Below are 25,637 nucleotides of genomic sequence, written 5' to 3' on the forward strand. Positions count from 1 at the left end.
GTCAGAGGGAAGCTCCCAGGGGAGCTGGACCTGGTTTATTCTGGAATCAAATCAGTTTAATCTGCTTTCAGCAGTTTGCTTCCTTCACCTGCTGACTGCACTTCATCTCCAGTCTCTTTGAGCAGGGAAGGGGAGGTGCAGGATGCAGGCAGGTGGCCCAGCAGAGGAGGCAGTCACAGCTTGAGGGGACAGAGAGCTCTGCTTGGGTCTGTTTGGCTCTGGCTGAGGGAGCTGTAATCCATGGCTTTAGATTTCCAGTTCACACCACAGATGTGCTTGGGCTGTCCCAAGCATTGTGAGGGCCACAGGCTTTTCACCATCTCTGTGTTTAGCTGGGAGCTCCAGAGTGCTCATATGAGGTTCATGGGGTGATTTCTGGCAAAAAACCCCAAACCCTCTGTAGTCCAGTCTCTGAGGAGAGCATCCAGCATCCTCCTGCAGAGCAGCCTGAGGAGCACATGGGTGACAGCCAGGGCAGAGCCTTCTCCTGCTGATACCTGTCCAACAAAGCTCACAGAGAGCAGCAAGAGAAGTGCTCATGAGGAAATTGTTTGATAGCATCCTTCTGTTTCCTTTCTGGCCTCGCTCTGCATTCACCTGCAAATTCCTGCTCGCCCCATCCAGCCAGAGCTCCAAACTCACTGCTCCATCCTTTACCTGCTCTGCAGCTCCTCTGTGGTTTTGGGATCCAGCTGTAGGGATGAGGGGTTTAGTACAGCTGGAATGGGAATAGCACCAAACTCCAGGATGAAGCTGAGAATGAGTCCTGGGGATTTGAGGAAACCTGTGAGCAGACAGGGTCTGTCCTTTGGGTCTCATCTCACCAGGCTCAGTGTGAGCTCTGTCCTGTCCCTGGCTCATGGGGGCTCTGCAGCCACAGGGATTCTGCAGCCACAGGGGTTTTGCAGCCCTGTCACAGCCATCCAAGAGCAGGCAGCAGTGCAGAAACTTGGCAGCCCCTCAGCATTGCAGAGCCCAGGCTTGCTGGCTAACAGCAGTGCCTGTCGCAGGCCAAGGAGCTCCTGCCTCATCTCCAGGGTGGAATTAATGTTGTATGAAGGAGAGGGAACGAAAGAAACCCAGTAGCTGAGTGGTTGGATAAGCTTTGAGCTGTAGGAGCTTTGGGATCACTGCCCCACTGAGCCCCACTATCCCTCTGTGAACACTGATTTATAGGAAAAGGAATATTTCCAGCCTGTGGGAATCAAAAGCCTACCTTTTCCATTGTCTGCCTGCAGCCTGCAAGACAGAGCTCTGGGCTTCACTTCCCATATATTTCTTCCCAAGGAAAAATCCCAAAACAACTAAATTATTATTTTCAGTTACTATTTATATTACTTTTATCATGAAATGGCCTTAAATTCTATCATCTTGTGACTGAAAATAAGCACTGAAACCTCAGGATGGTCCATGCAAGCATGCTCTGCTCTGACAGGGACATTTGCTTTGCCAACAGGAAAGAAGAACAAGCTGCGTGTGTACTACCTGTCCTGGCTGAGAAACAGGATTTTACACAACGACCCTGAGGTGGAGAAGAAGCAGGGCTGGATCACAGTTGGGGACCTGGAGGGATGCATCCACTACAAAGTTGGTGAGTGGAAATAAATGTCTGAAGAGATGTGGTTTTGTTCTCTGGCCTTAGGTCTGACCTGACAATTTGATATTAAAAGACCATAGCCAGGAGTAAATTTGGAATTCATCTTTATGCATTAGGTGGGCTCTATGTAATGAGAATCAACAGAGGGATGGCCTGAGAAGCTGTTCTGGAGATTTGTAGGAAGAAAGTGAATGTTTCTAAAATTGGGTTTGTTTTAATTTTAGTGAAATATGAAAGAATCAAGTTCTTGGTGATTGCCTTAAAGAACGCTGTAGAGATCTACGCTTGGGCTCCTAAACCATATCACAAGTTTATGGCATTTAAGGTATGTTTGTCTTTTACACTCTGTAATTGTAAATACATGATGTTTCTGTACTCTGCAGAGCAGAAAAGCATCTTGCTTATGTAGCTGAGCTGCTCAGGATGCCTGGCAGGCATGGGAGATGGGATCCTGAAAAGATTGGAAATGTTCTGCTTGCAGCCAACAATGAAGTGTTATTATTAGTTTATGCTAGCAGGCTTTACTTGAGGAATTTTCAGAAAGCTGATGTAATGCACATGAATAAAACTGAGTTGGGGATTTTGGTGAGGTTTTTTTTTGTGAGGTTTTTGTGTTTGGTGGGTTTTTTTCCCTCTAATTTTTAACATACAGTACAAAAATAGGTTGGCATGATTTTCTGTTTTCATTTTGCAAGGTCCTCTCCCCTTCTGCAATTTGGATTCTGTTTCAAGACAAAAAGTTTGGGAGAGTGACCCACTCTTTCTCTTTTCTCCTCTCTTTTCACCTGCCTTGGTTTCCTCAGTGAGACCTTCCTCCTCTCCAACCTGTCAGTGGGTATTTTGTGCTTATTCCTTCAGAGCACTTTGCATCCCAAGCTCTGTGCAGAGAAGAGTCACAAGGGCAATGCCTTGTGGAGATGTTCATGCTGAGTAATCTCATTTTACATCTTTCCAACACACATGGACTTATGCAGTATTAGGTCACATTTGGTTTTTCTGAACAGAAGCCAGAGTAAATGGGTTCAGTGACATGGAGAGCTCAGCAGCATCAAATGCTCTGGGATCCAGCTTCCCACAGGTGTTTGTGTCACTATCCTGAGCACCCAAGCCATGGTGCTTGATCTGGACCTGGCTGGGGTTGGTCCCAGCCTTGCTGCAGCAGGTTAGATGGAGCAGGGAAAGTAGGTCTGTGCTAAACTGGCTCATTTCAGCTGCCCAAAGCAGAGCAGTGATCCCTGCCAACACAGGAGGTGGGTGGTCACAGATCTCTGCTGAGAGAGACTGAACACACACTCATGTAAAATTGAGCTGTCTCCTTCCTTCAGAGACCAAATCCTTGTGTTGGCCTCAGGCTGCTGTGAGAGAGAGCTGGGCTTGGCAAGGGTGGGCACTTATCTGCTGGGATGACTGAATACCCTCTGAGGGGAACAGAGAGGCAGCAGTATAAATAACCATGTATTTAGTAGGAAACACAGTCAAACAAATATGATTTCAAAAGCATATCAGGCTGCTGCAATGGGGATTTGCTGGTTTTCTGTGATGCTCATGGAAGGTATTATAAAAGTCTTTTGCAGATCTCCAGCACAAGCCGTTGCTCGTGGATCTCACTGTAGAGGAAGGTCAGAGGCTGAAGGTCATCTTTGGATCCCACACTGGTTTCCATGTGATTGATGTAGATTCTGGGAACTCCTATGATATCTATATACCATCTCACGTGAGTACAGGGCAGTGCTGCTGCCTGAGGAGGGGCCACCAGTGGGGTTTGGGGGGCTCCCAGGGGCTCCCAGTGGGGACCAGTGATGGTGTGACATTCCCCAGTGCTGCACTCACTTAAAGAGGGCTCAGGGCTCTCACATACTTCATGCTCATCTGCACAGGCTGTTTCTGTCCTCGTGCAGGAGCAGTGAAGTTTAAAGCAAAGGTTTTTTACGTCCCACAAAAAGGACAATCTGTCTGTACACTGCATGGAGCAGTAATGGAGTTCTCTGTAGGATTTTCTTGTTGGGTCATGTAAACTCCATCTATACTGTTGGCCCACAGTGAACTGGTCAAGGAGAAAATGTGTCACTAAACAAATGTAGGAATTGTTGAATCTGATCCAAGCAACAGTCTCCTCTGTGAGAGCTAGCAAGAGCAGAGGGAGAAATACTGGGGCAGTTTGGGATGGTTTTGTGTTGTCTTAGCTATGGAAGGGCAGACATGGGTGGAAAGTCAATGCAGCTGCCCTTGGAACTAGAGGGTGATTGCTAAAAAGTAGGATATTTCCTCCCTAGGGCTGCCTGTAAAATTCTGAGTTGATTTACCTTGATTTGAACTGGTGATGGATTCATTGGCTCAGTCACTTACTTGTGCTGCAGCCAAGTGTCAGCCATCAGTCTTGGGGGCGTGTATGTTGTGATCTGTCTGTAATTGCTGAACCAGTTTATCCTTGCTGTGTCAGACTGCTTTGATGCTGGGGTAAACATGACAGTCTATTCCCCTTCAGGCTTATCTCTGAAACCCATTCCTGTGTGGGGAATGCAGGGAGGGCTTTGTTCTTGGGCTGGTTTGGGCTTTTTCCTGCAGTGCTCTGCTGCCTTCCCCTTTTTCCATTCAGGGTAATTGTGACTCTCAGGGTCTGTGTTCCTGCAGATTCAGGGCAATATCACTCCTCACGCCATTGTCATCCTGCCCAAGACGGACGGGATGGAGATGCTGGTGTGCTACGAGGACGAGGGTGTCTACGTCAACACCTACGGGCGGATCACTAAGGACGTGGTGCTCCAGTGGGGAGAAATGCCTACTTCCGTGGGTAGGTCACCCTTCCTCTCCACCTGCTTAAAACACAAGCCACAGGCGAGATGAGGAGTTGTGAATGCGGGGATGGAGTCATTTGGGATGAAGGGGATTTCCCTCAGGCAGCCATGAGATGCAATTACTTAATTTGTCCGGTTTGGTCCTCCATAATAAAAACAAGCAATTTCTTGAAGATTTGAACTTTTTGAGTATAAGATAAATGTGAGATAATGCAACCTGTTGCACTGTGTTGAGTGGAGGGGGGCTGAGTATGGAGATGGGAGCCCTTGAATTGCTCTTCTGGCTCTGCTGTTGCTCAGCTCCACAACCCGTGGAGGCAAAACACTGCCCAGCTCCTCACCTTGTGAAACCGGAAAAAGTGATGCTGCTTCTGTTTAAATTTCTCAGCAATTCCTGGATGAAAAGTGCTCTTAAAGGGCTGCTGTCCCTGCAGGCCATCAGAGCTCTGCCATTGATCTGCTTAGGCTTTGAGTAACAGCTTATGAGAGCTTTTCTGCTCATTGCATAATATTTAACTCAGCACAAGTTGTAACACCTGCCAAACGCTTCCTTTTGACAGCCTACATTCATTCCAATCAAATAATGGGCTGGGGAGAGAAAGCGATTGAAATCCGGTCAGTGGAGACAGGACATTTGGATGGAGTATTTATGCACAAGAGAGCTCAAAGGTTAAAGTTTCTATGTGAAAGAAATGATAAGGTAAGTCCACTTCAAAGCTTCTATCTGTGCTGCGAGCTACAAGGAGCTTTTAGAGCTTAGGTCTGGTTTGTCTTGAGATTAATAATTAATCTGAAGGTTCTGTTTAATAAGCAGTGCCCTTAAGCCTATTCCCAGTTAATTTTCTCCAGTGGATGGAGACCTCAGCCTGCAAGATCTCTTCTCCATCTAGCTGAGATCTGCGTTGACTTGGCTTGACTTTCTCCCAGTTCTTTCATTGAACATTAAATTGAGGCTGCCAAGTGAACTCTGAAAGTGGAATATTAGCAAGGGTGTGTAAGTGACCCTGATTTGAGCTCTGATGCAGAAACATTTTGATGCATCTTTCGATTTAAATTATTTTCCTCTCACAGCCTCATCCATTTCTGTGGACAGCAGTGATAAATGCTGCTCTGGAGGGTCTCCAGAGTTGCACGGCTGTCATGCAGATGCCCCCTGCCACAGGTGTTGCAAGAGGGGCAGGGAATGAGGAGAAATTGATGGAGGAAAAGGCATTTTTGTGTGGAAGAGATGCTTGACTGCCAAGGTCTTTCTGCAGGTGGTGTTCCCTCCCCTCACAAGGTGTCACTAAGACAAGTCAGGACCAAGCAGCAGGGAGATCTTTCATAATGGACATGATCACAAAACCAGTGAAGAAGCCAGTTGCTGTGTCCCCAGAGCAGGATTTAATAATGTGCAGTAAATGAGCTTTGAGGCCATGATCACTGTAGTGAACAGCTGCTCATTAGCCGAGCTCTGCCCTTCCTGGGGCATGGAGGTAGGCTGAGGCTCTGCAGGAAAATGTGTCCTAACTTTGCAGTTGAGTATGTTATGAGAAGCTGTCCAAGAAGCTGCATTTGAGTTAATTTTAGTATAATCTCATTCTAACCAAGCTGGAAAAAACACCGTGATCTTTTTAAAATCCTGGAACCAGCTGATCACTGATGGGTTTGAAATACTAAGCTCAGATGGTTCTCTTTCTGGAGAACTGATTAAACTGGTAAGATTAAATAATTTTTGGTTTTATTAAGGACAGAGGCTTTAGATAGTTCCCTTCAATATTTGCAAATTATAACTCATTAATTTTTTAATCCCCTTGGAATCAAATGCTGGTGGATCGTTCCAGAAGCACCAAAATCCCTGTTCTTCATACAGAATCCTGATATGTTTGTGCACTTTGAGCATGTTGAAGGGAAGTAGTTTTTTCTGGGCTTTACTTTCAGGAATAGCTGAAATACCAGGACTCACTTTTCCCAAAAAAAGCCATTTCAGACTGAGGCAGATATCGACCAAATGGTAAATGTTTAGCAAGATCCAAACCACTGACAGCAGTTCTTTGTTAGTACTTCATAATAAATGATGCTGTGGCAGTAAAATGTGATAAACCTGGTATTTTCAAGGCATTCCAAACTCTTTGGTAGCGAGGGAGAAGGAGGTTTAATTACTGCATTTACTAATGAGTGGCTCAATTTAATCCCAGTCTGGCATGGGTTAGCTCCATCCCCTGAGTATTAATAGGTGGTTTTTTCCTTCCAAACAGGTATTTTTTGCATCGGTGAGATCCGGAGGAAGCAGCCAAGTGTTTTTCATGACCCTCAACAGAAACTCCATGATGAACTGGTAACAGAGGAGCACTTGGCACTCACCGCCATGGCATTATTTCTAATTTAAAGGACATTAAACACGTGGACTAACACTGTAGAGGCAGGTGGAGGGCGCCGAGGAACCCCCTGCCCACGCTCCCCCGGCGCCGCCAGCCCCAGGGCAGGGACTGCAGCCAGGGATGGACTTTTCACGCTTGGAACCCCCCGAGGTCTCCTGATTACGCTGTGTTATAGTGGGTTATGAGTTTTCCTTTATTTTATTTTATTTTATTTTTTAGTTTTACTTTTTCTTTGTCCCCTACTTTGTAAGAACGGGGAAAGAAACAGTGTCAAAAAGTCTGTTTTTAATTCTGTCTGCCTGCTAGCATCAAATATATAGTATGTTGTAAAGTTACCAATTAAATCTGGTGAGAGACAGCACAATAAATGTACCTTTTATCTTTGTGATGAAGGCCATAACCATATAGCTGGGTAATTTTAGAAATCTTTTGCCTTCACCAACATTTACATGTTGCTTTTGGCAGCAACGGCTTAACGGATTTTTAAAGAAGAGAAAAAATAATAGGTTTTTTTCCCCTCTTTTGGGAAATGGATTTTAAATGGCTAAACTACTAGCCTTAGACTAATAAAAATCAGCTACCATTTTTGTCAAGTCTGTCAATCCATATTTCTATATGGATCTTCACATAATGGTGTGTCTTGATAGGGACAGAGGTGCCATTTCTTGTTGCTCCAGAGGTGCCCGCCTGCCCTGGGGCTTGGCCACGGGCACCGGGACAGGGGATCAGAGGAGGAGAGGACAGAGGAGCGGTCAGAGGAGCCCTGTGCTCGCCCCTGAGGGGGATTTGTGACCACAGAGGCTCCTGGGATGCTGTGGGCACTGGACCCTGCTGCTGAAGGTTGTGGGTGTTCATTCCCCCCAGTCCAGAGCCGGGCACTGGCGTGCAGGAGCAGCCGGCACAGGGATGGGGACCGTGGAACAGGCTGCCTGTCCCCCATGTTCTGGACTGGGCTTGTAAAGAGCTTAAAAAAGTATATATATGTGTGGTTTCTTCGGCCAAGGGTCTGAATCTACTCGTTTTCCACCCCCTCACTCCCTAGGAATTACCCAACATACAGTGAAAGACAACATCTGTGCCGAACCGTGTGTGTGTGTTTAGTTCAGGTTGAATCGTGTCCTTATAAACCTTGCTCAGTTGATTTCTGTTCTCAGTGCGTATCTGGGGTTTTCTTTCTCAGTAGCTGCAAGCATGGCCGCCTGTGGTGTTGGGGTGTCGCATAACAAGGTCTGTGTTGCTGGTTTTAACCTACCTCGTTTCGGTTGGGGTTTGTTTTTTGGTTTGGTTTGGTTTTATTTTTTTTCCGTTCCGCTGTCGATCACAGCGCTGTTACCTCCAGCGACATATAGAGAGCTTAACTGGCAATCTTGGTGTACTCAGTAACGATGGCTTTATTAAAAAATGATTAAATCAACAGGACTTGGTCAAACTTGAATCTTTATCGAGGGTAAGAGGTGATGTGGGCTGGCGGGGATGGGATGGGCCGGGCCACCCTCACCTGAGGCGTTCTGTGGGCACGGTGTCAGGGTTTGGTACCGCAGGGATTGCCAGCAGTGGGACTCCCAGGATGTGGAGTTCAGGGAAAAACAGGTGGGATGTGCTTTGTGGTGCCTTCTTTGAGCACCAGACACCTTCCTGTTGGGCTGGTGCAGCCTGGAGAGTGTAGGGTTGGCCACAGGATCAAATACTGGTATTCAAATCCCATCACAAACACTGATTGCCACCAGCTCTTTGTATTTTCATTGTGGTTAAAATAAAAATCAAATAAAGCCCAGAGCTTTTATTGTGTTGCAAACTGATAACTGTTTTGGGGTGTTTTTTGTTCTACTTCAAGTGACAAATGCACAGCTTTGGATGATTTTTGTTATTATGGGTTTTTGCATACAGTGATGAAATAGCAGGCAGTCATTGAGTTTAAACGACTCAGGTGGTTTGTGAATGTATTTTTTTAAATCTCAGAATAATTTGAAACAAAAATCACAGAAGCCAATATTACCATAGTCTTGTCTATGGCATGTGTGTATGGAGATAACACAGAGCAAATGCTTTTCTGGTGCCAACCACAATAAAACACAAAACTTCACCATTAAGCCATGCCTTTTATGTTTGGGAAAATAAAACCTGGGGTGCTGGAGGACGTGGAGGTAAAGGGGATTTTCAGGGCTCCCAGTCACAATGCTCTTTGTCTGGAGACTCTTGGGAAGGTGGTTTTGGAACAGGATGAGTGCAGGGAGATGGGACATGTCCTTTGTGATGCTGCCCAGCAGTGAGCAGTGGCCAAGGGATGTCTTGATGGACCATCACCATCTGAAAACTCCTCTTCTACAAAATCAACCCATGGTTACTATAAAGACATTTCCCCTCCAAATGTTACTAACTTTGATTTGCTTTTCTTTTGCTGAAAGTAAAATGTGCTTATGGTTGATTAATGCCCTCAGAAACTACTTATTAGTAGTGTTTAAAGAAATAAAACCTGCAGCTCATTTTAAAATCCTGTTTCTGGGACTTTTTGCCCAGGAAAGGAAATTTATTCAGCTGTGCAGTGCCACAGGAGGAAAAAGCAGTAATGTCTGTCGCTTGAGCCTGTTGCAGATTCAATTATTTACAGAGTTGCTATGAAATTGTATAACTTCAAGGATGAGTCATGGTAAATGGAAGAAAAGCCCTGAGAGCTGGCATGAGGCCATGCAAGGGCCATGGTTGGCTCCACCACCCTGAGGAGATGCTGGGTACCTCTGCCAGGGGAAGGATGCTCAGAGGTAAGGCTGTAGCAGCTACTTGTGAGAACTGAATCTTTTCAAACCTGTCTCAGCATTATTACCAAATGGCTTTTTTCTTGTTGTGAGATGGTTTGGGGGTTGACACTACATATTTTGGGATAGAACAGGGATGCCTGAGGTGACCCTGGCCCCAGCCCCAGAGCTGGACTGGTTGCTGGAAATGGTTGAAGTTAAACTGCAGATCATTGTCTCAATGTGAGCCCACTTTAAGGTCTTTTCCTGCTCGTGCACAATTTGATGCTCTGTAATTGGGGCCAGCATGGGCATCATGCAGGCCAGCAGGGACTGAACCTGCCTGTTCCAAAGGTGTGAGTGGAGCTCCATGTCTCACCCTGCCTGTGTCCAGGCTAAGCCACCCACCTGGCAGGGCTCTGAGCAGATCCAGCAGAGATTCCTCAGCAATCAGGATGCATTTCCTGGCACAGGACATCTGCCACAGCCACTGCTGCCCTGCAGCATCCTGCCCTGCCCTGTGGGACTTGCAGCTGGAGAGCTTTGCTGGGTTTGCTCCCCAGTTTTTCTCTTCTGGGAGATGCTGCAGCACCCAGAGCTGGGCGTGGGAAGGGGCTCATTAACCTCTGGTATCTTTACAGCAGTGCTGTAAATGCACCAAATTCTCTCTCCTAAATGGGTTTTATCAGCCGCAGCTGCTGTCTCTCATGTAGCCTCAGCAGTGCTGCCTGCCCCAGCTGATGTGCTTAGAAGGAGAAATGAAAGAGCATAATTTTGGTTTTGTGCCAGACACTGATGTGCTACATCAGCCTCTCTTTGAGAGCCCATGTCTTACAGACCAGATCTACCTTTTTTTCCTTTGTTTTGTTTTGGTTTATGGCATACTTTTCCTTTTTTTTAACATCAAAGCTGTCTCTGAATGACCCAGAGCAATAAAATGGATGTGCAAATTGCCCCAGCACCTGGGTATAGCCTCACAGCCCCTCTGGAATCTTTTAATTCCTTCCACTGAGGTGACAAGCATGCTCAGCTGTTCCAAAGCAGAGCCCCTCCATAAAATTAAGCCCAGTGCTTTTATCACACATAGTTAGATTATCAACACCACCAATTACTCTACACACAACACAGAGCAAGCAATAAGCGTGGCAATGCTGTCTAACATTATGCACAGTTCTTGCACTTTATTATTTAACTAAAGCGTTAGCAATAATGCAGACCCTGCTGTTTGCCCATCACCTAAACACTGCCTGGCCAGGCTCTCCAGCCATGGGATGGGTCAGTGTTGCTTTGGGCTGTGCTGTGCCACTCTCTGCACCCTCTGGAGTGTGATCACAGCTGGCTGTCAGGTGTGCAAGAGATTTGATGGTAAGTCATTGACCCTGGTGGAGCCAGGCCTGCTTCTTTATCCTGTAGGAACACTCTGCTTCTCTCTACCAAGCTAACAATCAGCCCCTTTGGAAAGTGATTGCAGTGAGAGGAAGATTTACACACCAACCTTTCCCATCCATGAGCCTTGAGACCAGACTAAAGCTGGCCTCTGCTACTCACCACATCCACATCCAGCCCCGTGTTCAGAGAATCACCAAGTCTGGAGTCTGTTAGTACCACTGAGAGTTCAGTATGTTAAACACTAAATTCCCTGGGGTCAAGCTGAGGAGGAGTGTGTGTCACAGCCCAGCTGGCACCTCCTCAGAGGCAGAGGTGAGGCAGCCTTGGCACTGGGTTGCAGCATCTTGCCTGGCAGGGAGGGTAAGGGGGCCCAGGGAGGGGTGGGAAAAGCCCGGGATTACTCCATGCCTTTTGCCAGCAGACCTGGCCAAGGGATACGTGTGCCTGTGGGGCCTCCATCCTTTGGCATCCAAAGCTTCCATGAAGTGGAAGGGCTGCTCCTGGGGAGGTGAGCGATGCTCACCCAGCCTCCCAGCACTGTCCAGCTGCTCCACACCCCATCCCCAGGAAGCTGGATTCCAGGAGGGCTCTGCTCTAAGCAGCAGTGGGCAGGACATGGAAAGGCCATCCTGCTCATGCCTTGTTGGTGGCCTTTGATCCCTCCGCTGGGAAAAATAGGGAGGGAAAGCTCTTTGTGCCAGGCACCTGCAACGGGATGGGGACCCCTGAGGGGGACATGTGTGCTGGCAGGGTTTTCACGGTGCCTGAAGGTTTGGTCTTGGGTCAGGGCCCCCATTTGTTTTCTGATTCAAGCCTTAGCAGCCTGGTAATTGTCAAATCCTGACAGTCCCATTGTGAAGGTATTTAACTGCAATGCAAAGAAACTGCTTGTAAATGCCTGGGTATCCACACACAGCGAGCAAACAAACACCATTGGCAAAGATTTCAGCAGGAAGGACAAATATTGGGGAAAACTAAAAAGCTCAGCCTTGGGGCCCTTCCTGTCACATCTACACCAGCCCTAGAGGGGAATGCAGGTGCTGTGGCTGGAATCAAAGCCTGCTTAATGTAATGAACTTTCCTCTCCCAGTTAAAGTTTTACCTTTCTGGAGACCAGTGCAAAGATTAGTGGTCTTACACTCATCTTTGTTGTTTTTTCTCTTGCTCTTCCTCTGTAGAAAGTACATTTTGTGCCCATGTGAAGCCTGGCTGACTGAGAGCATCATCCAATGAGTGCTGTAGCTTGGCTGCTGAACCCATCAGGGGCTGATCTGGAAGATAATGACTTTAATCAGCATTAATCACCTTCCCGGCTGACTCAGGCTTTGGCACGGTCTGCTGCCGCTAAGGATGCCACTGTACCCCCCCACCCGGCCCTGCAGCTCCTCTCTCTGACCATGTCAAGGACAGCAAATCCCAAGCCCGAGCAAGACCAACTCAGACCAGCTTGTGCAGATGTGCAAAGTTCGTGAAAGCCAAGTGAGCTAACGCAAAAATATTTGGCAGCATCAGAAGTATTTGGCAGCATTGGCAGTATTACCCAGAATCCACAATATTTGACAGCACAGCCATCAGCTGGTGGTGCTGAAAGGTTCACTGTTCACACCACTGTAGGATTTTTAATGAAAGCCTCCTTTAATGTAATATTCTGGGTAATTTTGTTGTGTTCTATATCCATATACACACAGAGCTATCTCTGATAGCATCAGAGCTGCCTGCTGAGGGGGCTCTGTGTATGCAGGTGTCTGTGTATGGATACACAGAGAGACCTGTATACATCTGTGTTTATATGTGGCTCTCTCTGTGGTATACACACATGAATATATTTTAAAGCAGGTGCTAACTGCTATTAAAATAAAAGTCTTAGTCATTTTCTAGCTGCTTTGCTACATGTGCTGGAGAGATTTCTTGTCCCTGATTCAGCAAGAGGATTGGGATGTGACATGCATGCCCAGCACAAAAGCTGAGGTGGGTGTTGAGCATCTCAAAACAGGCTCAAGCCCCTGGCACGTCACATTCCAACTGTTCAGCTGAGGGACAGCCCCAAATCATTTGAATTTTCCAGATCCACTCTATGTCTTTACAGGTCTCTCATTGTTTCGTGTGTGTCCCAAACACGGGGATTGGTGGTGGCTGCTTGAGCTGAGCGGTGGCCAAATAATGCGTGGAAGACTTGGGTTTCTCATTAACTCCAGAGTTGATATAGTCCCATCTCTCCAAGCACCAGCCCATTTTCCTGCCTCCATCCCAGCTCTGCTGTCCAAGCCCTCACCTTGCTCTGCAGCCCAGGACAGTGACTGTTCCCAGGAGGAGAGCGGAGGAGCTGCGGGGTGGATGACAAAAGGAAGATGCAGACAGAGAAGGTAATCATGGCTTGCTGGTATTCTTGCACTAGACTTTCCAGTGAAATGATCAGAATTTCTGCAGGACCCCAGACCTGAGCAACCCGTTGCCAAAACTGAAACCAATAAAAAAAAAGTCCCCTCTAATTAATTGCGCACAGGGGCAAAGGGGGAAAGGGCCAAGGGCCTGTTTTTAAGAGCGCTGTTCGCTTACGGGATAACTTTAACTGTGATGGGAAGAAAAATGCTTTAAGCAGGGCTGCTGAAAAACACCCTTTTGGTGTTTTCTTCCTAGCTGTTTTACTCCAGGGATAGGGATGGGGAATGAGACCCTGCTGCTGCTTCTTGCACCTCTGTACTGGGCAGAGCTTTGGCTCCCATGAGCTCCAGGGCGAGGATGGGCAGCACAGCAGGGAGAGCTGGACTGTCATTGTGGGGCAACACCACTCTGCCCTGGGGGCCTGATCTCCCCTGTCCCCATGGGCTTTCCTTCTCCTTTGGAGCAAGCCAAGCACCTGTGCTGCTGCAGCAGCATCCCTGGATGCCACTGTCCCAGCCAACTGGGCAGCAGGGTCCCCTGGGACATGGGTGGGATGCAGCCCTCCCCCAGTTCTGGCACTGCTGGGACAGTATGATGAGGTTGTTGTTTGCTTCCAGCACCTCACGGGAACATTGATCCTCTCTGTCTTCACTGCGGTGTTGGGCTTCTTCCAGTATGGCTACAGCCTGGGGGTCATTAATGCCCCCCAGAAGGTAAGTTGAGCCCCTCAAGCTGTGCATGGCCAAGGAAGTATGGCTTCAGGGCAGCCAGGGCCAGTTTGTCCCTTGCAGAAGCCCTCAGGAAGACTCTGTCCCTTCCCAGGCAGTTTCTCCCACAGAACAGGGGACAGGGCAGTGGGCTGAGAACAACCAGGACCCTCTGCTGGCACTTCCCCAGGGAAAGAAGTGGGGTTCTGCATGTAATGGAGCTGTCCCCACTGCAACACAGTCCCTGTGCCTGAGCCAAGGGACTGCACCCCTCCACCAAATCCAGTGCCAAATCCAAACAGCAGCTCAGCCCAGCCCCAGGAGGGGGATGCTTTGTGCCTGCCCTCGTGGCCCCTCCCCGCTGCGGTCTGCGTGTTATGGAGCTGGGGGACCCCAGGATTTTACCCCTGCAGAGCCTGCAATGCAAATCCTTTTCTGAGGCAGAAAAAAATCCAGACAGGGGTTGGGGTGGTTATAGATCTCAGCTGATGGCGTTTTTCTTCTTTACCTGTCACAGGTTATAGAAGCACACTACGCGCGCGTGCTGGGCATTGTCTCCCCGGACAGATACGCTGCCAATGCCTCTGGGGAGGATGGCACAGAGGGCACACTCCCACCCCTAGCTGACACCAGCGAGGACCTTGCTGCCTCCCCACACATCCTGACCATGTACTGGTCCCTGTCCGTGTCCGTGTTCGCCATCGGTGGCATGGTCTCCTCCTTCACCGTGGGCTGGATCGGCGACCGGCTCGGGAGGTGAGAGGCTCCTGTGTGCTCTGACTCTGGGCCACAGCACAAACCCTTCTCATTGATTTTTTCTCATAGAACCATTTCCACCCTGTAGAAATATCATTTGTGTTATTTTCAGCAATTTAGGAAAAAAAGGAAAAATAACCCTCGAACTTCCAAAATGCTGTTTAAACCATCACAGAGGTTGGGCTTTTCATAATCCTCAGTTACAATTCAGACATTTTATTGCAACTTGAGCATTTCAGAGAGCAGCTGATGAGCAGCCTTGATTAAGCTCTGAATTCCCCCTTCTCTTTCCATGGCAAAAGGAAGAGAAGGACATCTGCATGGTATTTGCACAGGATGTAAAGTATCATTTATAATATAATTTTAACTACTCTGATTGTACCCCGGTCCCTGTATTTTGCAGTGCCTGCTATCATTGTTTTTCCCCTGTAGTACTGATTGACTTCACAGCTCCTCTTGTGTGTTGCAATGGCTGCTTTGGCTGAGTGAGGTGCCAGAGGAGCTGTGCTGCTGCTGCCTTGCAGAGTGAAAGCCATGCTGGTGGTGAATGTCCTCTCCATTGCTGGGAACCTCCTCATGGGGCTGGCGAAATTTGGGCCATCCCACATCCTCATCATCTCCGGGAGAGCGGTCACGGGGCTGTACTGTGGTGAGTCCAGGCTGAAAGCAGCTCCCTGCTAGCGTGTCCAGGGCTGCAGTTCAGAGTTTCCCAGATTTTTCAATCCTTTTCTTAGTTCAGAAGGGCTTTCACAGCTGGGAATTTTCCTCTTCTCCCTATGTCTGCCATTCTTGATCTAGGATCTTTCCCAGAAGTGATTGGGTTGGCTCTATCATATCTTTATATTACACATCCTGAAAGGAGCAGGTCGCTCTGCATCTCAAGGATAGGTTTTGCTGGTGGCTGCTGCAAGAGCACACCACAAGCCAGGCTGGTTAACATGTTCCCTAGACAGAGACCACAGGACCACTGTACATTGAGAGGATATAGCCAGCAAATAATTGGGAATTACATTAGAATTAGCTTGGAAATAACAGCTCTTTATACTGTTACTGGTATGCAAATACAATACTCCACTCTGAGGTTTCAAGGCAAGTTTTAAGAAGGATCTTTACCCTGTGATAACTTCAGCAGATAATTCCTGCCCCGTGCTCTGATGTGTGTGTTCAAGTAAAAGGCTTCCCAGTTTGGGGCTGTGAATGCAGGGACATCCCAGCACCTTCCCAGGGTGCAGGTGGTTCCCAGCCAGGCATGAGGGGCTTGGTGGGGTGTGGGGTGCAGCACACAGGCTCCATCCTCCTTTGCCATTTGGGAAGTGCTTTCTGCTGTTGCTGAGCTGTGTCTGGAAGAGGTGACAGCCACGTGTGCTCGGTGCAGGGCTCTCCTCTGGACTCGTGCCCATGTATGTCAGCGAGGTCTCTCCCACGGCCCTTCGAGGAGCTCTGGGGACGCTGCACCAGCTCGCAATCGTCACGGGCATCCTCTTCAGCCAGGTAAGCAGGAAAACACACACATCCAGAGAGGCTGCTTCAGAGAATAGGAAGACCATAGTGATATACTGGGCTATTGTTCACCATTCCACCCCAAAACTGAAGGAGTGTGCAAAACAATCTGTTTTAATGGGGTTAAATCCCTGCCTTCAGTAAGAGGTGTCTCTACAAAGACAACTTCACAAGAAATAAAAAAAATACTTCTGCAAACAATTTCTCCTCTCCCTGAAGAATTTTTTTCAGCACCTCATCAGTGTCAGGCTGGATCCTGAGCATTAGACCCCTGATAATCAGGTTCTCAAAAATGGCTTCATCAGGCAAGTAGGGAGCCCAAAGCCCTCATCAGCATTGCCCACCATGGCACAAGTCCCAGCTACACAAAGGTGGGCACATAAATGTACATCCAAAAAACCAGTTGGAATTTGCTTCCAGTTTTCCCCCAGCTTGTCACTTCAAAACACCATAGTGGTCAATTGCTTTCTCTTTTTAGTGTGCAAAATGATCCATTCAAATATGCCTCAATTATTCCAGATCCTTGGACTAGACTTTCTTCTGGGCAATGACGAGATGTGGCCCCTGCTCCTTGGTCTGTCTGGTGTGGCTGCCCTGCTGCAGTTCTTCCTGCTCTTACTGTGCCCTGAGAGCCCCCGATACCTTTACATCAAACTGGGAAAGGTGGAGGAAGCTAAAAAAAGTAAGAAAGACATTCTGAGCTTGTCTAGAGTTGTTTTTATACTTTACATAGCACAACAGAGAAGGAAAAGCCTCACATGTGGCTGAGGACTCCCATGTGACTGTGGTTGCCCCATTTCAAGCTCAGAGCTGCTGAGATACAAACTAGCTCTGGATCAGAAGCTATTGAGATATTTGCATGGGACTAAGCAGCACTGCTGAGGGATGAGGTTTGAGAGTGATCTCAGGGCTGTTGCAGAGCTGATGTGCTGCTGCCCCTGACTGAGCAGATGCACCCTGGATTCTTGGCTTACCTTGAGTTTTGCCTAAAGAGATTCTTGTCCTTACATATACAACTTACCTACCACTGAAAATAAAATGTCAATCTTTTTTTTTTCCCTAAGATTTGAAAAGGCTTAGAGGAAACTGTGATCCAATGAAAGAGATTGAAGAGATGGAAAAGGAAAAGCAAGAAGCTGCTAGTGAAAAGAAAGTCTCCATAAGCCAGCTTTTCACCTCTTCCAAGTACAGGCAGGCTGTCATCGTGGCGCTGATGGTGCAAATATCCCAGCAGTTCTCGGGAATCAATGCGGTGAGTCTCCCCAAAGTGTCTGTCTCTCAAGAGATCCATGCTGAGCATGAAAAGGCAGCTCTGGCTCCATCCAAGCCATGCAGGGATGGAAGAAGGCTTTCCCATGGTCACAGTGGGCTCCTGGGTCCCTGCCAAGCAGGGGGGGAGAAGGGTGGGAGGGAGTCCAGCACAAAAGCAGCTGGCACAGCAGGCCCGTGCTGAGCCCTCCCCTACCCAAGTTTGTCAGCAGTTTGCTCTCTTTAATGACATCATGCTCACCCCAGAATCACTATTTTATAGCCATTTTTAACTAAACAACTTTTGCATCACCTCCTGGAATACCAGAAATCCATTTGACACCCAGCAGCATTAAGGAGCACACAGGGATGCCCAGCCTATCTGGCTCCAGGCCATGCCCATCCCATCCACCAGGCACCCTTTACCTTCTGCCCTTAACTTTCACTAGAAAGGAATCACCTTATTCTTGGAGAGAAGAAAGAAATGGGAGCCATTGCAATGAGAATATTTTAAAATTAATGTAAAACTTGGTCATAGTAAGATATTTGTCTTGAGTGCTCAGTGCTGGTGATCTTGATTTTAAAGATTAAACAGACTAGACTGAAGAAAACAGATTTAATGTGCAAATGCAGTAGTTCAAGAGGAGAATTTCAACAGGATTTTTAACTCCCTCAGGCTCCTATGAAATTTTCAGCTTTATTCATTATAACAAGCCATTAAAAGTTGAAAAATTAATCATAATTAAATTGCGCCACATCTCAGCCAAGCAAGTGCAACTCTTCACTCATGTGAACAAAAAGTTTCAACAGCCTTGTTGCCTAATCCTTCATCCTGATGTATTCTGATAGATCTTTTACTACTCCACAAACATTTTCGAGAGAGCTGGAGTTGACCAACCAGTTTATGCAACCATCGGTGTCGGAGTGGTGAACACGGTCTTCACTGTTATCTCTGTAAGTAAACACTCCTGCCCCCTGGACTACAAAGACACATTAGGTACAACGTGGTTTTGAAACATGATTTTATCCTGGAGCTGGGATTTGCAGTGTTGCAGGACTGACCCTGGGAAAAATCATTCCCTGGGAAAGTTGAATTTGAAAATTCAAGCCTTGACATAGAGCATGTGGCTATTGATCCACACTGCTAAATGCCTCGTGAGTGGAAACTGCACCACTCTGTTCAGGGCAGCTCTAAAAACTCTGCATTTCCCCCTACAGGAAAAGTTGCCCTTGAGACTGCAATTCTGCAGGTCCTATTTCCCCAGGAAGCAGGCTCTGATGGGGAAGTCACCAGCTCCCAATCTGCACTTACCTGTTATCTTTCAAACTGTTTTCTGTATGTACATAGCAGCTGCACGAGTGATATCCAAAGGCTATTCCACAGCAATAAAAGTAATCCAGCACCTATCCTCATCCTATCTACACAGGGCTCTGCAGCAATAAAAGGATGGTTCTGTTTCCACAGACCTCCCCCTCATTTGTTTCTCTCTTGAGAGAATTAACACAATTCCTATCAGCTGGCAATAAGTTTTATAATGTGGCCATTAATATAAGATCAGGAAATGCCAGGCCTATTTCCCTCATATCTCTTTAGAGATTTAGGGAGTAAAGAACTTTCACCAACATGATGCAGGACTGGCTGCAAGGCAGAAATACACAGCTCCAAGAGATTTAGGACAAGGAGACAATTTTAAACTGAAAGAGAGGAGGATTTGATTAGATATTAGAAATTCTTGTCTGTAAGGGTGGTGAGGCACTGGCACAGGTTTCTTAGAGAGGTTGTGGATGCCCCATCCCTGAACTGTCCATGACCAGGCTTGGTCTTGTGGAAGGTGTCCCTGCCTATGACAGGGGGTTGAAATTGGATGATCTTTAAGGTCCCTTCCAACCTAAACCATGTGTACTCCAGTATGTGTGAGAGAGGACATCTTAGAGTAAACCTGCCTTAGAGAAAGTCAATTGTAGGCCCCATGAGGAGAAATTATATTTATTGTGAAATGAGGCCCAGAGGTGTGCAGCTGGAAGAAGCCTTTCTTCAGCATGGAGGGTGCCCTCCAGCTCAATCCCCAGGGCTGTGGTACCAACAGCCTTGGGCATTTGCTCTCTGCTTCTTTTGTCCACGAGCACTTAAAAATTACCTGCTTTTGTCAATAAATGACAGACCCCGATCAAAAGGCAGAAGTGCTGACAGCTGGGTGGACCTTGGCAAGGGGAGAAGGGAGCAGAGACTCATCCTCTGCAACTTCACGTGTCAGCACATGAACAGCCCTCAGCAACAGAGACGGTCTCTGGGAAGTGCAAATCATGGCTGTAATGGCAGCAAAGGGGGGGCTGCTGGCCACAGGTGTCCTTTCAAGCAGAGGGGAAGGAGCAGGCAGCCTAACCTGCTGCAGGGTTAGGCCAGGACACCTGCACAGTCCTCTGGAGGCACCTACAGCTCCCTGTCGGGTGAGGTGTCTGGTACGGACTTATGTATCTGTCAAAGCTGGGTGACATGGCTGGAGTCCACCAAGAGGAGCTGAGAAGGAGCAAACTAAGCTTTGTGACTACCAGCGAAGCAAAAAAAGTCTGGGAGTGATTGGAGGAAAAATCCTGACTGCAGCTGCTACACAACTATCCCTGCCTTAGGACAGGCAAGGTGCAATGGCCCGTGATGTGACCTGAATTGTGCTACATTCTGAAGCCTGATTTCAAACTAATGCAGACCTAGTAAGTTTTTAGTTCCTGGAAGAAAAAAAGAAAAGGGAGAGAGAAAGTCCATAGTCAGCAATGTGTAGGAGCAGTGGGAAGTCCTGAGAGCTTGGAAATGCATGGGCTCTGATTGTGTATGCCTTTGCCTTGCCCTTGGCAGGGTGAAAGCTCAGTCAGGCTCCCCAGCAGCTGCCAGCAGAGTTTCTGACACTTGGAAACCAGCACATAAATCTGTACCACTAGAGCTAAAAGAGCAAAAGAACAAAAGAGCAAAAATGTGGCAGCGGTAACAGGATGGTTATTGCTAATGGACCTGATCCTGAGAGTGGTGGTGCTGGACACTGAGCTCCTGCATGTGTTTCTACAGGTCTTTCTGGTGGAGAAGGCAGGCAGGAGGTCCCTGTTCCTGGCAGGTTTGATGGGCATGTTAGTCAGTGCCGTGGCCATGACAGTCGGGCTTGTGCTCCTGGTAAGGATTTCTCTCCAATTTTTCTCCCTGGTTTGAAAACAAGAGAAGATCCCATCAAAATCAGTCTAAACTATTGCTGCAAGTCCCGTCAAGATGAAAAAGCAAATGAGGGGTGGCCTCCTTTGCTGGACACCCTAGTTATTAAAGGGTGCCATTCTGCCACATTTTGCTGAGCTGCAGGCAAGGAGAGGGCTCAAAGTAACAGCTGAGCTGATGGCTGTGAACTCCTCCAGGCAGCAATGCTGGCACCACATGCCCAGCCAGCACCTGGCACAAGAGTTTAAAACATTAATTATTCATGTCCAGTCCCCCTTTGTCAGAATAGAAAGAAATTTATGAAAAACAAACCTAAACAAAGCAATTAGTGATAATTAATGAGAGTTACTTGGGGACTATAACACCAACCTCTTGCAGAGCAAGTTTGCCTGGATGAGCTATGTCAGCATGGTCGCAATCTTCCTCTTCGTCATCTTCTTCGAAGTGGGGCCTGGGCCCATCCCCTGGTTTATCGTAGCCGAGCTGTTCAGCCAGGGCCCGCGCCCTGCCGCCATCGCTGTCGCCGGCTTCTGCAACTGGGCCTGCAACTTCATTGTGGGAATGTGCTTCCAGTACATAGCAGTAAGAAATCCCTTAGCCCATACAAATAAACAACTGACCCCATGTGAATGTGCCTCCCAGATTTCCATCCCCTAGCCTGGCTGGGCACACCTCAGCCAGCTGGGTAGGAAGGGGAAGCCATGCCTGTGGTGCTGATGGTGGTCTCCCTTTCTCCCTTTCCCACTGCAGGATCTGTGTGGACCATACGTGTTTGCAATCTTCGCGGGTCTGCTCCTCATCTTTTTCCTGTTTGCACACTTCAAAGTGCCGGAGACGAAGGGAAAGTCCTTTGAGGAGATTGCAGCCGTGTTCCGCCGCAAGAAGCTCTCAGCCAAAGCCATGACTGAGCTGCAAGACCTGCGACGCAGCGAGGAGGCATAGACATCCCATGCACCCAGAAAGGAGGGACTGGGCGTGCACCTCCTTCAGGCACCATGGGAAGAATGTTGGGCAAAAGTCTCATTTCACAAAAACCTTGCAGCTGGCAGACCAGGAGGACCCATCCATCGGATTCCTTCTGGCTGCTGCAGTTCACACCTCTCAGCCACAGGTGCTAACCTGGAATTTTACTCTGAGACACTTGGGACAACTGGGCTGCAGGAAGATCTAGGGAAAGGACAGGAGGAGTATGATACATGTCCATCTCAATGCCCTGCTGGAACAGCCCAGTGGGACAGTGATCTTACCAGACAGGATTGAGCAGGGCTGTCTCTTAGCTGAAATGAAGGAAAGAGGGGCTGGCTAAGGCTGCAGCCTCATGTTTTCACTTTTTTATCCCCATCTCTCTGCTTCATTCTGCTGAGTGACATGGTGCCTTTAAAATCCAACTGCTCATGCAATTGTGCCACCAGCACACAGCACTCATCACCCCCGGTGCTAAGGAAAACAGGTGGAGCAAACACCCCCTTACTCTTGCTTCCGCAGAGGAAGACGGTGGATCCCACCTGAACTGGTTGGGATGTACTTTCCTTGCTTTTCTATCTGTGCATTATGGAAACACTGTCTGATCTCATAAGGATTTCTCAGTTGCAGTATTTTTTTGAGAGAGAGAGCTGGGGATGGAGTGGCTGGATAGTGCCCAGGTGGAAAGGGACCTGGGGGTGCTGGTTGACAGTCGATTGAATATGAGCCAGCAATGTGCCCAGGTAGCCAAGAGGGCCAATGCCATCCTGGCCAGTATCAGAAATGGTATGGCCAGCAGGAACAGAGAGGTCATTCTTCCCCTGTACTCGGCACTGGTGAGGCCTCACTTGGAGTATTGTATCCAGTTCTGGGCCCCTCACTTTAAGAGGGACGTTGAGTTACTTGAGCGTGTCCAGAGGAGAGCAACGAAACTAATAAGGGGCTTGGAACACAAGCCATATGAAGAGCGACTGAGGGAGCTGGGGTTGTTCAGCCTGGAGAAAAGGAGACTAAGGGGTGACCTCATCACTCTCTACAACTTCCTGAAGGGTGGCTGTGGTGAGCTGGGGGTCGGCCTCTTTCTCCGGGCGACAACGGATAGAACAAGAGGACACAGTCTCAAGTTGCGTCAAGCTAGATGTAAGTTAGAAGTAAGAAGGAAATACTTCACAGAAAGAGTGGTCAGAAACTGGAATCATTTACCCAGTGAGGTGGTAGAGGCATCATCCCTTGAAGAATTTAAAAAAAGACTGGATGTGGCACTTGCTGCCATGATCTAGCTGAACAGTTAGAACATCGGCTGGACTAGATGATCTTATAGGTCTCTTCCAGTCTTGAAAATTCTGTGATTCTGTGATTCTGTGAAACTGGCTGGGCTGATGGGCACTTCCTACATTTCAGCCATACTATTTAGCTCACTCTCTCATCCCAGGAAGCCTCTCCTCTCCCCCTTCTCACTGCTACAGCACAAGGCACAGCACAACACTGACCACACAAAAGGCCTGGGCACTCTTGGCCTCCATGTGAGGAGACTCGAGCCCTGCTGCCACCTCTTCCATGGTGTGAACATTGCCAGGGCACCTCCTTCCCCATCTGCACCTTCCTTCCCTTCCTTTCACACAGTGCCCAAGACCCACAGGCTCCCGGTCCAGCCAAGGGCTCAGGCTGCTCATAGAGCAACAATTAATGACGACCCAAAGAAGAAATGGGTATTGGAAGGTTGACTGGCAGGTGCCACTTACCTAAACCCCATTTTGCATCACTTAGCATTTGGCTGGCTGGGTGTGCTTCAGCCAAGATAGTGTGCAAGCAGGAGGTCATGCTGTTTCCATAGCCTTGTTTTTACTCCTTTTGCTCTTTATGAGACATTTTTATGTGTCACAATCAAACTCCAAGGATTTTTCTTCCTTTTTTGGGGGCATATTTTGGAACCATTGTAAAAGCCTGCTCTCTGCTTGACTTTTAAGATTTGCATGTTCCTTGTTGTGATACCAGGTTACTTTTTGGCAACTTTCTCAGGGTAGAAACCCATTATTTATTTAGAGATGAAACACCAGCATCGCTTGGTCACTGTGTGCTCACCACAGCTGCTAGTGAAGCAGTGGCCAAAATGTAACAGAGGATTGAGCATAATGAAAAGCACAAAACAGATGGGCTGAGAAAGATCACACTGCTGCTGTAGGTTTGGTTTTAGGGGAGGTTCATGCTCCTTTCCACGTGCCTGAACTTTTTTTCCTTTGTAGACCTTACTGTCTTGGTATTAACCTTACAGCACACTCTGGTCACTTCCAAGTGATGGGAAGAGCAGCTACAGGTCCACTGGCAGAAATGCCTGGCCCTGGTGTGTGCACTGAAGCAGTAAGATTGCACCAAAGGCTTTGCTGGAGTGACTGCTGGGATTTAACTGGAGGAGAACTGGGTCAGTGCTGTCATGTGCTGCAGTGGTGGGTGACCTGGGTCTGACACGGGGCATGCAGGGCTGCAGGAACCAGAGCCCAGCTAGGGAGGAGAAGGGAGCAGCAGAGCTGGGGCACAGGTCGGTGTGGAGCTGTCCATCTGTGTGCTGCACACAGGTCTCCCCAGGTGAGACCAACAGCAGGCTCAGAAGCTCTCCACTGGCTGTGTTCACTGTATGTTAAATATAATGAATTATCTGAATGTACAAAAAGGAGAAAAAAGAGAACTCTTGCTATCAGCATTGTTATCTAGGTATGTTAGATAAAAGATGAACAACATCTATGTCATGTGATGGCTTGTGCTGCTGTTTTTCCCCCTCTGTACATCTCAGACATACATCCAGTGTCAGACGGGAGCTATTTTCCTCGCAGGACACATTTGCTCCACAGGTGGTAAAAGCTGTGCAAGCCCTCAGCTAAATCCCTTTCAAACAGGTGGTCCAGAGGTGAGCCTTGGGGTTGGAGGCAGCCCTGGAGCTGGTGGCAGCTGCCTTTGGGCTGGGATGGACCCTGACTGGAGGGGTGCCAGTGTCTGGCCCAGCTGTCCACACTGCCCCCTTCACCCCACTGTGAAGCACCTCTGCTTGCAAGTGCTGGTGCAGCCTAAAACCTGGCACTGGGGCCTCTGTAGGCACAAGGGGCAGGAGGAGCATTTGGGGAGAAGTGAGGTTCAAAGCACATTTGCTGCTGCTCTGAGGGCCCAGCCAGCCTGGGTTCCCTGTGGTCATATGGGGGTACAAAATTATTTCCTAAACTTCTGCTAAGTTTTGTCCTGTTGTGTGGGGGGCGTCGGTGACTCTCCCAGCAGCTCAGCAGTGAGGGGCCTTACTGATCAACACTGAGCAGTCAGTCCTGGTTTTCCTGTGTCACTGGTGAACGACAGTAGAAAGCCCAGCCCAGTTCTGTAGCACAGCACATAAATCAGTTTAACAAAGCCCACAGCATTAACATTGCCCACAGCTACAACACTGAACTTCCCAGAAGAGCTGCCTGGGGGTCCAGAGGCACCTAAGGAAACTGGAGTTTCAGGCCGTGTTTCCTTGCAGCAGCTGCCATGTGGAAGGTAAGGGAGTTTTCTCCTTCCAGCCTGGGACAGGATGAGCAGAGTAAGGCATTGCTGGCCCTTTGTCCTCCCCATGGCTGCAGTGAAGGATCAAGCTGGGCTTTACTACCACAAGAGCACTTTAGTCATATGCCAGCACAGGACGGGGTCATTAGAGTTAGTTAAATCTGATGATATGTTTACTTTTGTCTCGTCCCATCAGGCTGATAATTAGGACTGTACACTTTATCTGTCCTTGCTACATGCAAGTTCCAGTTAAAACTTGTTCTTGAGACACAGCTTGTTGAATCATTATTTTTATCTCTCACCATTACAGTTTTACTAAGCTGCTAATCATTAAGAAAATCTAAAAGACCAAGTCAAACTTATTAGCTAAATGGTCATTGCATTTTAGTAACATGCTAAATATGTTCTCATACCATGCCTGGCTAATAATGCAATATAATTAATAATCCCTGAGAAAGCATCTTGTCAGCAAGAGCTTTGACAGTGT

General features: G+C 48.0%; 2 protein-coding genes across 5 annotated transcripts in view; both read left to right on the forward strand.

Annotated features, from left to right (window-relative positions):
* The window catches only part of TNIK (TRAF2 and NCK interacting kinase), a 146,958-nt gene extending 138,224 nt beyond the window's left edge, over positions 1 to 8,734 (forward strand). For all 3 annotated transcript variants that reach the window (XM_058812176.1, XM_058812178.1, XM_058812177.1), the window contains 6 exons: positions 1,457 to 1,591; positions 1,822 to 1,922; positions 3,162 to 3,311; positions 4,229 to 4,388; positions 4,953 to 5,092; positions 6,630 to 8,734. In XM_058812176.1, the coding sequence (XP_058668159.1) occupies positions 1,457 to 1,591; positions 1,822 to 1,922; positions 3,162 to 3,311; positions 4,229 to 4,388; positions 4,953 to 5,092; positions 6,630 to 6,713 (770 nt within the window). In that variant the 3' untranslated portion in view covers positions 6,714 to 8,734. The remainder of the gene's footprint in view (positions 1 to 1,456; positions 1,592 to 1,821; positions 1,923 to 3,161; positions 3,312 to 4,228; positions 4,389 to 4,952; positions 5,093 to 6,629) is intronic.
* A 4,387-nt stretch (positions 8,735 to 13,121) lies between these two features.
* Positions 13,122 to 24,160, forward strand: SLC2A2 (solute carrier family 2 member 2). Of its 2 annotated transcripts, XM_058812008.1 has the most exons (12): positions 13,222 to 13,236; positions 13,873 to 13,968; positions 14,480 to 14,510; positions 14,586 to 14,718; positions 15,243 to 15,367; positions 16,094 to 16,209; positions 16,738 to 16,900; positions 17,283 to 17,470; positions 18,316 to 18,420; positions 20,525 to 20,626; positions 21,041 to 21,244; positions 21,413 to 24,160. In XM_058812008.1, exons 1-12 carry the CDS (start codon positions 13,222 to 13,224, stop codon positions 21,602 to 21,604), a joined length of 1,470 nt encoding a protein of 489 aa, XP_058667991.1. In that variant the 3' UTR covers positions 21,605 to 24,160. The 2 variants fall into 2 exon arrangements, with proteins under 2 accessions (XP_058667990.1, XP_058667991.1); XM_058812007.1 differs by having other exon boundaries at positions 13,122 to 13,236; positions 14,480 to 14,718.
* The last annotated feature ends 1,477 nt before the right edge of the window (positions 24,161 to 25,637 follow it).

This window comes from Ammospiza caudacuta, chromosome 11 (assembly GCF_027887145.1).
Source record: "Ammospiza caudacuta isolate bAmmCau1 chromosome 11, bAmmCau1.pri, whole genome shotgun sequence".
NCBI lineage: Eukaryota > Metazoa > Chordata > Aves > Passeriformes > Passerellidae > Ammospiza > Ammospiza caudacuta.

What these genes read in the sequence shown, in the direction of transcription:
- SLC2A2 (XM_058812007.1), top strand. An exon ending in GGTCACGGGGCTGTACTGTG is followed by an intron (nt 15,368 to 16,093) that starts GTGAGTCCAGGC and finishes TGCTCGGTGCAG; the next exon opens with GGCTCTCCTCTGGACTCGTG. An exon ending in TGTGCTTCCAGTACATAGCA is followed by an intron (nt 21,245 to 21,412) that starts GTAAGAAATCCC and finishes TTCCCACTGCAG; the next exon opens with GATCTGTGTGGACCATACGT.